At 35.3% G+C, this 13661-nt stretch overlaps 1 protein-coding gene across 1 annotated transcript in view; it reads left to right on the top strand.

Moving 5' to 3' along the window:
- TTC6 (tetratricopeptide repeat domain 6) overlaps positions 1-3155 on the top strand; it is a 63372-nt gene extending 60217 nt beyond the window's left edge. Inside the window, exon 32 of the mRNA XM_040557943.1 lies at positions 1276-3155. Within this exon, the coding sequence (XP_040413877.1) occupies positions 1276-1448 (173 nt within the window). The 3' untranslated portion in view covers positions 1449-3155. The remainder of the gene's footprint in view (positions 1-1275) is intronic.
- The last annotated feature ends 10506 nt before the right edge of the window (positions 3156-13661 follow it).

Below are 13661 nucleotides of genomic sequence, written 5' to 3'. Positions count from 1 at the left end.
AGGTATTATGATGTGATTAAAAAGAGCAAGTTAAAGTAAACATACTAATTAATTCCAGTCTTTTTTTTTCATTCTTAGAACTAAAAATATGTAGATTAGAAGAAAAACTGTTTCATATAATGTGTCATATTAGCTGAACAGATCCCCATTATAAATGAAATTGTGGCAAGAAGTTGTGAGAAAATACAATACTTAAAAAAATTTAATTTGTGTATGTGTGTATTGAGAAGTCTAGGTGCTATGAAAATGCCATTCATGTAGCTTATTTCATATATAAGCAAGAAATAAAATGTGTATGCTCATTGTAGAAGAAGTTTTAAAATGGTATTTGCTGGCATAAGCTTTTGTACTGGGAATAGACATGGTTCATGGATAAGAGGAGTCGAATCAAACTCTTGTCTTGATCCTAGTAAAATACAAACTGTTTGTTCAGATTTAAAACAGCTGAGCTATGTTTTTTGCTTCTGTTGTCCTTGCTGCTAACACAAGATACAGCAACTATGGATACACAGACAACTTTTTCTCCCAGGAACTAACGCTATGTTTAGTTTGTATTAATTTTGTAGAACAAAACTTAGTAATATGACTTTGATTTGACATTTGATTGCACAGGTAGTGATCTTTCCAGAAAAATTAACTCTTTAGATTTTTTTTAAATTAGTTTACTTTTACTTTTTGAGATTTGTCCAAATAATATTTTATTTCATGATTAATAAAATAATTGCATATTGGTTTTCATGAGTATTATTTTCATGCTATAGATAATGAAAATTGACTGAACCACTGAGATGATTGCTTTTCAACTAACTTTCTCTCTAAAACAGAATTTTAAAACATCAGATTAAGCTTTCCAACAATTATATAAATCCTTTTTTACATAATGGAGGAACTAAGAAAAGTATTGGGTACCTTGCCATGTCCACCATGGATGGTGGTAGTTTTTTTTTCTGAGATTTTCCTCATATTATAGAGGAAAGCATAGTTTCTGCTGATGGGGCAGAATTGAAATGGGATGCATAAATGGCATCAAAAAGAAAAAAAAATCTGAAGAATAAATAGCATAGCAAAATTGCCTACCTTTTCATGTAAAATTAGTACAGGTAATGTATGTAGGTAATTAGTATATAGGTAATGCTTTTCTCTTGTGAAAGCATGTTTGGAGAAAAATTAGAACACTGACAACAACTTTGGGACCATGTTTCTCTTTATAATTATGTGGCAATGTGTAAAAAAAAGAAAAAAAAAAGCCTAATATTCTATTTCTTGTTTTTACAGCATTGGCAATTCAGCCTAACAACGCCTTGATGTATAGACTTAGAGCTGATATTCGTGCTAAATTGGGTTTCAGTAAAGAAGCTGTAGAAGACTACAAACAAGCAATCAGCATACAAGAACAGATTGCGTATGAAAATACCTCAGTTCTATTTACAGATTTCTCAGACTTCTAATTAAAAAAGTCCAACATGCAAAGAAATATATCTTTATTTTTATATATTTTACACACGTTTTATTTTCCTAAATAATATAATTACCTTGATTCAATCCCAAATTAGCTGGATTTACGAGAATAGAATGCCGCATTTAATTTTTATGAGTTATAGATTGTTCTTTATTTGTTAAAGAGAGAACTGTGTTGTACAGTAAATGAAGAACAGAGAAGTAGTAGTTATAAGCAAGAGGCTTCAATCATATTGGTGACAGAATGAGAAGAGATACAACTCCCTGGCCAGACGATGACTGGAGCGTTTGGCTACCAAACCTTCTAAGATGGCTGCCAAATGCCTGTGACTGCTCACTAGACCTCACATTCTACCTTATCTCTTTCCAGTTCCCTGTCACTCACACTAGACATTGTGCAAGGTACACGTTACAGAGCATGAGAAGTACTCCAGGAACTGAAATTTGAGAAGATGATTCATTCTGAGAGTAAAAAATTGAGGTCATTTGCTTCCACTTAAATATGTTACACTGTCAGCTTGAAGAGGCATGTAAAAATGCATAAGTAATAGATCATATTTTTTTTGTTCTAAATTGTGAGAGTGAGCTTAAGAATAGGCTCTCATCTAAACATGGAGATTGAAGTGTGAATCAGCGTGAACAAAATTTAAAAACTGTCAGTCCCTACCCTACCCAGCTGCTAAACTAAACCCTCCAAGTCTGGTATAACATGATGAAGACAGCAAAAGGATGAAGCAAAAGAGATGTCTTTGTCTCAGAAAAGAGAAAAAGAAGGAATCTTAAGGTCTCATTCAGAATGCAAACAGTACTGTGGGTTCAGATGGTGAGAAGATTTTTAAAGGCACAAATGGTTCTTTAATGCCCAATCCCAGAGATATGGAAATTATAAGTGTATTTTTAGTTTAGATTTAGATATAAAATGCTGACAATTTACTTCTTGGCAGGTAAGGAAGAGCAGAGGAAAAGGGGAGGGGGACCTTCACCAAACAATAGACCTAACGCATACTGGTATATGCCTGTAATTGCCTAATCCCCTGTATGTGCAATAATTTGTAGATAGAGAATAATCCAGAATAGATTCAAAGTAAATAATCTAATTCATATTAAAGGAACATTAAAGAATAATCATATAGGTTGGTTTAACTTTATAACTGAAATAATTGTGTTTATTTACTCTGAGTACTTAAAACAATGATATACTCTATTTCTGTATGGTCCCTGTTCTTGCAAACCTATATGGTGAATGTTTAGTCAATGCGATAGAGAGTGACTAGAAGTTTAGCTATGTTCTGCTGTCTAATTTTTTTTCATTCGTAATATCATATTACATTATAAAAAATCCTATGCTTGTCACACTTATGATATTTGGGCTGGAAAAAAAATTACCATTGAAAGGAAATTCAGAGTATCACAACTAAGATAAGCTGATGAAGAAAAGCATTTGACTATATCCCTAATCTCCTTGATTGTCCTCTTATCTAGCTGTTTAATATCTCGGATGGTGACAGATCTAGCAAATGCAATGGTTGTCTGGAATAGATGAATCATAGTCAAAATGCATAAAGGGTAGAAAAAGTTTACAAAACGTTGCTTTTAATTTCTTTATTCATGATTAGTATCTCTGATATTTAAAAAAGAGAGTTTATAGATAAAAGCACTAAATTAAAATATCTCTAGGTAATGTAGGATGTTTTTGCCTAGTATTATCATAGATGAAAACATATAGAATATTATGTCATAGCATTCATTATATCATATTATTGTATACATTAGTGTGTTACTGGAAATCTATTTGGAATAACAGTTTTTTGAACTTGAAATTAAGTTAAAATATGTGACCATAGGATGATCAAAAATAAAATATGTAAGTATAAATTTACAAGTGGCTATATTTCCATGCATGACTATCATGGTTGTTGATGCAAATTGGGGAATTATTTACCTAATATCCCATATGTGCACAAATTCAAAGTTTGCTTGAACGATGGTGTCAGTGTGAGGCAAATACATTTTTTTCCCCTTTCTCTTTCTCCACATGGCTCTTTCAGTGCTTTTTATTATCTGAAGAATTGTTTATTGATGAAATTGTTAAATTATTCATGATTCTATGGCCTTTTCCTTTCTTTGACCTCCTTATGAATTACCTGCTGATGGGTTGTGAGATAGTGATACCCTCATCATGTATAGAGCATCATCAAAGTTAAATCAGAATGAAAAGAGGCCAAACCTTTCCCTTGGATCCTTTTCTTGCAGTACTCACTATAGTGTTTTGTTTTGTTTTGTTTTGTTTTAGCTTAGCACATCTTGAATATCAAACAGAAATGAACATTTATAAGACTTTTATCTTCACATTTAAAACCTGAAATGAAACACAGTCAGTTATGACTTGCTATTGGTAGAGTGACTTGACGTAAATGACATGGGCTATTGTCATTTATGAATTTTTCATCCGTTACACAATGCTAGGATGTGGGTGGTGGCCCACTGAATTTCCAGTTTTATCATCTAGCACCACAATTGGCAATTCAGGGAGCATATTAGATGCTTCTGAAAAAGTGAAATGGATGAAGAATTTATTTGCATAATATAACTTGTAAATTTCAAGTTGCATGATCAAAATTTACTGCTCTATTTGAAAAATAGATTACCAGCTCCTTTTTTTCTTGAAAGCTTTCTTTCAAATTTTCTTTCTCAAGAGAAATTTTTTATTTTCTAAAGCATTTTAAAAGTTAGTGGAAATATTTTGTATAATAGCACTTCTTTCATGTCTTTTTAGTAAAATAGATTGATAAGGTCATTAGTGACTTTAAGAATCACAGTTCCACTACATTACAATTGTATTTTACAGGCTGAACAGGATTATTATGGGTTTATTGCAGCCTGAACTTTGTTCAACCCAGTATGGTAGGGTTGTTAAACTCTGAGATTTCTTCCATTGTTAATTATAGATCCAGAAAATTTTCATAATTGGTATTATGAAAATTTTTGCTTCACAAAATCACTTTAAGAGAAGCTCTTGTCCCTTGTTATACAGTGGTATTAGTTCTTTCAGTATTTAAAATCTCTTTAATGGAGCTTAATTTTTTCTGTATTTTCTTTTATTCTTTTTCTAAAAAATCAATTTTATAGGCTGTAGTTTAATAAAACAGACTTACTAAGAAACCTCGGCTGCATTTATGTTTGGAAACTGCTGCTCAGAAGACTTGTGTCTAGAAAGGCAAAATACATCAGCAGTGGAACATCTCTGTTGTTATCATATCACATTTGTCAGTGTTACACTTTATTGTTAAGACTTGCACTACTTGTAACCCCACTGAAATCTAGTTTACTAAACTAGTTTACCTGTGACTTCTGTGTTCCCATTTATGTCTTTCCATGGACAAAATGAAAAATCTATATACAAGTTTTATCTTTAGTTACTGGTAATTGTTCCAAATAAGAAATACAATTTCAAGAAAACTTGATATTGCTTTGATCATTATTTGTTCATTATGTTAGTAGAAACATAGCTCAGTTTATTGAAAAAGGAGGGCAGAAGAACAGATGTATCCTTATGAGTGCTGGTCAAGCAAGATTTACAGATTTATAGAACAAAACAAAACAAAATGTTTTCTCAGTCCCGATTCCATCTAAAATAATTAAATTTTATAGTAATGTTTAACTGTTATAATACAATAGGATAAAGAACTTAATTTTATAACTGAAACAGAACTTAATTATGCAAACATAGCCCTATTCACCTAAAGGACTAAATCACCTGTTTAATTTCTCACTCTTTAAAATACTGATAATAAATAGATTATTGGAAAACAGGTAAGTGTTTGATTAGCAGAGAATACATTCAGCCAAAACCCTCAGATCCCTTTCAGCAGGGCTGCTCTGCAGCTTCTTGTCCCCCAGTCCGTATGTATATCCAGGGTTGTCCCTTCCCAGCTGCAGACTCCAGCACTTACTGTCACTAAACTTTATGTTGTTGCTGATAGTCCAGCTCTCTAATTCGTTAAGAACTCTCTGCAAGGACTCTCTACCCTTGATGGAGTCAACAGCTCCTCCCAATTTAGTGTCATCTGCAAACTTAGTATGCCTTCAGGTCCTGCATCAATGTCATTTCTGAAAACATTGAAGAAGCCCTAAAATAGAGCCATGGGGAACCTCAGCAGTGACTGACTGCCAGCCTGATGTAAACCAATGTACCCCGAGCACAACCCATCACTAAATTGTTCATTCATATACGAATACAAATATGTATTTATCTGTAGAATGGACATTTTGTCCAGAAGGATGCTCTCCATATTGAAAGCTTTACTGAAATCCAAAAAGATTACATAACTGGCTTCCCTTAGTCAACTAGGTGGGTGACCTTGTCATAAAAGGAAATTAAGTTAGTTAAACAAGACTGCCCCCTTGTGAACCTGCTCTGGCTATGACCAATGACTGCATTGTCTTTCAGGTGTTCAGTAACCCCCAGAATAATCCCTATAATTTTACCAGGCACTGAAGTGAGACTGACAGGCCTGTAGTTACCAGGGTCTTCTTTCTTGTCCTTCTTGAAAATTGGAACAATATTTGCCAGCTTCCAGCTGACTAGAACTTCTCCAGATTCCCAAGACTGTTGAAAAATAATTGAGAGGCACTTCACGATGACATCAGCCAGCTCTCAGAGCTCCCTGGGATGAACCGCATTGGGCCCCATAGACTTCTGTGCATCCAGATGGAGCAGCAAATCCCATACAAGTTCAGGATTGGCTGGGAGTTTATCATTACTGCATTCTCAGGGCTCCAGGGGTCCGAGAGACCATCCTTGGTGTTGAAGACAGAGGTGAAGAAGGCATTAAATGTCTCTGCTATGTCTATGTCCGTATTTGTGAGGTGATCATCCTCATCAGGAAACAGACCAATACTTTCTCTGGTCCTCCTTTTGTTGTTAACATATTAACAAACAAACAAACAACAATTTTTTATTGTCCCATACATACTGTACTGGCCAGCTTCAACTCTAATTGAGCCTTGGCTGCATAAATTTTATCCCTACAATGGCAAACAGCATCTCTATAGTCCTCCTATGTTGCCTAACCTCACTTTGAGTGGCCATACACTTTCTTTTTCCTTCTAAACTTTAGAAGAAGACCTCTGCTCAGCCAAGCTGACTTTCTGTCCCACCTGCCTCCAACAATTTGGAATTGCCTGTTCCAGTCCTCCTAAGAGGAGGAACTAACTAGTTCCCTGAGCCTCCTGAAGCCTGCTCTCCCCATACCCAGGGTTGAAGTTTTGGCGGCAGTTTTCCTCCTAACACCAAAGATTTTAAACTTGACTACTTCATGGTCAGTCTTCATGGTATTTGTATTTGGGGAAGTTTTTTGTTTGTTTGTTTGTTTTTTGTATGTTTTGCTGTCAACCTTTGTCTAAAGTTATTGATTAGGCTTTAGATTTATTGGACTAAATCTAACATTTTAATATTCACGTCAGAAAACCTTTTAAATTGAAGCAGTCTTTCTCCAGTCTAATTATCTAGTTGCACAGAGAATGTCCCAATTAGTGGCAGTGAGATGAGTAGCCTTTGAGAGAGCAGTAATGGGCTCAAATTTAGCAGTCTATTTTACAAAGTGTAAATAGCAAATATATAGTCTGATTTTCCCATGTCTCCAAGATTTCCACCTTTGTAAAATACATAGATAAAATTTACTTTAGCTTGAGCTACTTGTTGTGTCTTTGATCTCAATCTCAAACCTCAAGCCAATGCTTGAGCATGAGCTTGTGTGGACACAAATTTAATTTGTATTTGAGTTGGTGGTGGACCAAACCTTGAATTGCAATATATATACATGCAACCTGAGCAATTTCGTGAGGTATCAGGGAACAGAATATACCAGAATAAATATGCTTGTGAAAAATCAGTGTGTGGGGGAAAAAAAAAAAAAAAAAAAAAAAAAAGAGACAATATTTCAAGTAACCTTTTTCTAAGGGTTTACAAAGTATGAATTTGGGTAAGAGCACCAGCAGATGGCAGCCTGCAATCTGAAGTGGGAGAACTTCATTGCCTGATAGATCAACTACAGCAGCAGCTGCAGCTCCCTTTTCTGAGGAGGGATTACTCTGTATTGGTATATTCTAGGTCTCTTGCCTAATTGACAGTATTGTTCTCACTTCCTTTTTGATATGTTATGCACAATTATTTAACAATAAAACAATAACTGAGATTATTATACCTCAAGAGATCTGAAGTAATATATAACTGGTATAGAACTTGAACATTATAATGGAAACATATAAATACTTGAACACATGCACAACTGTACATATGGCTATATGTGTGCACACACACACAGTAACGCAGTTAATAAGCAGAACAAGCCTTGAATAAGAACTCCTTTCATGTGCTCATTTTTTTCTCTCCTGGCTTTGATGTATTTTTCTACAAAATGGGGTATTCGGAAAAGGGAGGCAAACTGTGTGGAACCTTTTAACAGCTCCCAGCAGTTACATTTTACAGCATATTTCTTTTTGTTCACTATACCTAGTCAGTAAAATCTTTTTCTTGCAAAGGGAAAAGGCTTATCATTGGTCTCTGTTGGAATTCAAGGAGAAAAGCTAAAAAAAAAAAAAAAAGTGGTGGCCTTTTTTTTCCCCCATCGACACAACGTTTTGTTTGAGGTGGCAAGTGGAAAAGGTAAAGTGCTTTCTCCTTGAGAGAAAACAAACAAACAAGCTTAGAGTAGCAACCAGAGGTTGTGACCTTCCAGAGCAAGTGTTTTTCAACTCTAATAAAAGGAAAGCTGGCATTGGGCATTTTCGGAGTTGCAAGCTTGGTTTCTTTACTGGGTGACTGTTAATTGAATTGCAGTCTCATATTGTTTTGTAATTAGATGCACACATACATACAATGACCATTAAAAGCCTGATTCAGAATTCATTAAATTCAGTGAAAAGCAGGAGCTTCACTATGTTTTAAGTCAAATCTACAAGCTACAGAAGAATGACAAATGCTCCCTTGCCGTTACCTTTTCCCATGTTTATGGAAACTAGAGTGGTCTGATTTGACCTGTCATTGGAATAAAACAGTGATATTTATCAGGTTTTTCTGACCTGACTGACAGTGATGCAGTGTGGCAAATAGCTTATTTACAACTCCTAAAATGTAAATTTATAGCATGCAAACAACTTTATGTTGTGCAAAATGGTTTTATCAAGTCGTGTATGCAACTACATTTAGTGGTCTCTTAAGCATAGTGTTTATTAATGTTGTTCTCATGTGAAGATAATATGCAAAGTTCTCAATGCAATACATGCACTGGAAATGCATATGCTATTTTACTTGAGAGTAGCTTCCCCAATCACACCAGTGTGGTGTAGAAGATCTCATCATGTACTAAGTTTAAATCCTTTATTAGCTGGATGTTTCCTGTATTACTTCTAGAAAGAAAAGTCTGATACCTATATAAATGGATGAAAAACATATCTTGGGCATGGCAGAACAGGGTTCTGCTGCTCTTAGTGATACCCTTTCCCCCCATATGTCAGATGACAATGAATGTTGGAGCTATTCTATATGGCCCTCACCCATATCTCTACTTACTGAGCCATTTTTGATGATTTTCCTCTATCTGCGTTTTCCCAGACTTCATATCAGTGTTTTTTCCATATAAAGCTTGATGAGAAATTCTACTAAGGTCAGGTCTGTGTATTTAACTCTGGCCTTTCTGACTGGTTTACTCATCGTGAGATAAATTCTAATTTCTTGTTTGCAAAATGAAACTTGTAATGCACTCTTCCATGGCTTGCCATTGTCCTTTTCTCACAGAACTGTGGAATAGTGGGATATAAACTAGGTCTGTAGGAGTCTGCATAGTCTTTATAGCCAGTCTCCATCAGGGCAGAGTTCAAAAAGTACAGCTAAGATACCATTTGTACTTACTTAAAAAGTGAGAATAGTATGTTATTTGTATTTGTTAATAAGCTTTTTCATTGGCCCTAATTTACATGCTGATGAATCTGAAAAGTTTATCCATGCAGTTATCAACTATAATTGTGATTTAGTGAGGAATACATACACTAGTCTTTAAATAAGTAGTTGCCTTAAAGAGAAAGTGAAAATTACTTACATAAAGGCTTTCCAAATAGTACTTTAACTCTGATTAGAGCAATTCAGAAGCCATGGAGTAAAGAAAGAAAACCATCATTGAAGCCTAGCTTGTTAGTTACTAAGCTGAGTATCAAGTGGAACAAATATGTTAAGGTAGTATCAATAGGTAGCTAATTAGTTCAAGAACCATTACCCTCTTTTCTAATAATAGCATTATCTAACATGCCAGCCTTCCCTCCTGGTTGTTTTCACGAACTCACAGGGAGAAAGTATATTTTATTTTCTAGCATTGTTGTGAACTTGCTGCCTTTCTTAATCTCATTAAGCAATAGTGTACATTTCTGTATCAAGGGACACTGCAAATTGTAAGTTTTAAAAATATAAATGTGAAACTTCTGGTACATATATATATGTATAAAGTAATCAGGACAGGTGAATAAGAAATGGGTAGGAGACAGAGGATTGTTTTTGTGGAGATATAAATCCCACATCAAATTAATCATGCCAAGCAATGTGTGCTGTATTTATGCAATCAACTTTTTTTTCAGCTGTTGCTCTCCATCTCAGTATGGGGTTCTTGCTTTCATGGCTTTGCAGAGGTTTTTGTAAAAGTTCTGTGTCTGTGCAAAGATATCCTAATAGCCCTATTTCTGATCAGAAGAGGCTATCCTTTGCTGCAGATGTTGTAGAGCACAGCAGGTAATTATTTTCTAAAGGCTTAAACGGGCTGCAACTCCTTGTGTAGCTGGTGTGCTAAGATATGGCTGGAGGTGACTGCAGAAAGTCAGGGATGAGGCTGTGGTATGCAGCATTGCAGACATCCCAGGTGACGCTGTGGCACTTGCTTGCTTCTAGTGGTTACTGTGGTATTGCCAGCTTTTAACACCCAAGTCATACCTCACCATGTCTGGGAAACTGCAGACTCTGTTTTTTGCTCTCTTTTCTAGATACCTTTGCAGATAACCCAGTTATCTGGGTTTTGGGAGTGTGAAAGTCCACAATATTGAGATATAATGATGTAGTTGCATTCATAATGGAACCACAGCTCTGGACAGGCACTTGAAATCCTGAGCCCTTAGCACTTCTCTTAGTCTTCTCTGAAACATTTTAGAGTGTATTCTGGGAGAATATCTGTCCATTCCTGGCCATCGGCAGAAATGCTCTTATCTCATCAGCTCAGTAAACTAAAGCACTTCCGGCATGGCATGGCATGGCATGGCACAGCAATCTAAAGGTTCTGCCCCAAATAGAAGGGGGACACAGAGATTACTCGGGACTTGTTCCATTTGCTGGTGGCCCTGGAGCACTTATATTGGGAAACGCAAGAGAATGCAAAGGAAAGAACACAAGTGGAATGTCAACTTGAGGAGGTGGTAACATACCTTTGATGAGATTGTGCAGGCTATGTGCAGAAATGTTGGGTTATGATGGCTGATGAGGATATTAATAAGTATCAATTTGACTGGAACAGGATTGCAAACTGAATGGTGGGGCTAGGCAGACCAGCAGAATGGAGAGGAAGACAACATTTAGTGGCACGTACAATGTTTATGTTCTGAGATATACAGGTCAGTGAGGTAATCATGCCTGTCTAGATGCAGGTGGCTACTTCTTCCTGAAACTTGACTATAATGAATACCTACACACACTCTTTCTCTTTCCCCATCTTTTTTGTCCTGTGGTGATTTCTCTGCTATTCATTATGCCATGGCAAATTTTTTGTGTAAAATAACATCCTCTTACAGCATTCAAAATTATTGAGGTCTTCTCAAATATTGCAGAAATGGGAGCTAGACCTGGATAGATGAGCAGAGCTGGCTATTCTAGAAATGCTGGCAGTATTTTCGGTCGGTTGCCAGGAATGAAGACAACTTGTAGAGCAGCCAGCTCAGTCCAGCCAGGGGGTTCATGGCAACAGCAGCTCCCTAGCTCTGGTTATTAGTTCCTCCCCAAACTTTTGGAAAATAACAACAGATGGATTACTTGTTTAGAACACACAAGGAAGCCAGCAGTAGAGCAGAGCCAACTGTGCTGATATCCCAATCATTCCCTAATGATCCATTAGTCCTGTGACTGCTGTGACTCTGTATTGTCAAGTTGGAATGACAAAATGCAGTCCAACATGAATGGTGAAGCTTTCCTGCCTTCTGTTCTGGAACACGGTTGCCAGGACTTCCCAAAACAAATTTTTTTAAAATGAAATATAATTAAGAAATTAAACTGTGGAGCTTAAAATGAGAATTTTCTGCATGTTCTCTGAGAAATAAGGGAAAAAGGACAGATCAAGTCCCTGTGAAAATGTGATAATAAAAATTGATTTAAAATAATCAGCTAATCCATTCAATGATTTTTGAAAAATTAATTCTCACTTTCAAAAATAATGTATATACACATTTAGGTACTGTAAAATATTCTAGTTGGGCACTATCTGCATGTTTAGGTGTCCATATAAATCTAAAAATCTGTGATGTAGCTGATTGCTAATTTAACTTTTTCTGAAATACAATGTGATTAGTGTTAATCAGAAAATTTTCACAGAAGGTTTTTCTGTTAAAAATGTTGTTTTTGTTAAACTCAGATATTTAGTGGAAGTATGCCCATGTCACTGAATTCTTGTTTAGACAGAAGCCCAGCAAAGTAAAACATTCAGTTTCCTTTCTATTTTGATGTTTACAGAACAAAATGCTTTGACTTTGCATTGAAACAGTTATTTTCTGATTCGAGAAGTTGTATTTTACTTTATGAAAAAATTTGAAAGGAATATAAATGAGTTAATAACATTTTAATTAGTTTAAAAGAAAGTCTTAATCTACCAAAAGTGAAATTTCATTTGGAATATTGGTTCTAAAGAGGGCTTAGATTTCTTCTCTGAACTGTAGAAAGCTTTCAGATTAATTTTATTTTCCCTAAAAACAAAAAGTATAGATCTTATCTCAATCAATGTGGGACTATTCTCTTTGGAAAATTTCATCCAAACTTGAGATTTTTCTCGTGCCGTATTCCCAATCAGTAATAAATGTTTTAGTCTTCCCAACTCTGTTTTCTGAATGCTTTTGAGGGCTTTGATTATGTCTAAAATCCATTAGCAATATTTAGAATTACATGTTTTTACTGCTTTTGTTTTTCTGTGTGCTTTATTTTATTTTATTTTATTTTACTTATTTTATTTTTCCTCTGGAGCAGAACATTGCTGTGGTGAAAGAAATTAAAGTAAAACCTTGTGTGAAGTTTGAGAAAGCTCCTTCTTTTTTTCCCTCTCATCCTCGTGTTTTAGTTCTCTGGGCTTTTGATGCAGATGGTTGTCTTCAGATGAAAGCATAAGCTCAAGCTCCAGGCTAACAAGGACAAGTAACTGCAGTGAGTAGGAAAGAAATATCATAAATGAGTTTATCTGGGGGGGAAAAAAAAAAAAAAAAAAAAGAGTGACAGGAACAATTAAAACAGTAAGAATCTTACTTCATAGGGAGAAATGTCTATGGGGTATGAAAACAAACTAATAGAGTTTAGACAAACACATTGCATTTTTATAGTGAGGAAAATATTTTTATTTATGAACATTAGAAAAAATGCTTCAGAATATAGCATGGTTGTTTTCCCTCTTAATTGAATTTTGCATGCATTATTTCAGTTGCAGTTAGTATTAAGATTTGATTAAGATTTGGAAAAGAACAATTTAGAGTATTTACATAGCTTTCATTTCTTCAGTGCAAGATAGTTTTCTTGAAATTAATGAAAGTCTAAGTCATTACATTCATAAATGATGATTGCAAAGAAGACCAATGTTACTGCATGCTGTGGGTTGCACTGAAGGCTGGTGTTTGCACCTCATTTTTTGTGCCATAATTTAGTAAGATTTCTAACACAGAAATAATGCATTCAGCTTTTGTAAACAAGCAACTGATGCAGACAGACAGAGTGAATATAAATATTTTTGTAAGACCAGGTGTGGATTTACTGAGGAGAGTACTAGTGAGGCTGGAGCAAGTACACATGGCCAACTCAAGTCCCCACTTAACTCAAACAAACACAAAGTCCTATAATGCTCCTGTCCCAGCAGCTTGGTTCAAATCTAGTGCAACATAAGCTGTGATAGTTACAGGATGACTGCTGTATGGTCATACCA

This window comes from Cygnus olor, chromosome 5, assembly GCF_009769625.2.
Source record: "Cygnus olor isolate bCygOlo1 chromosome 5, bCygOlo1.pri.v2, whole genome shotgun sequence".
NCBI classification, from domain to species: domain Eukaryota; kingdom Metazoa; phylum Chordata; class Aves; order Anseriformes; family Anatidae; genus Cygnus; species Cygnus olor.
Note: the sequence above shows the minus strand (reverse complement) of the source record. Positions and strands in the feature narration are given on the sequence as shown.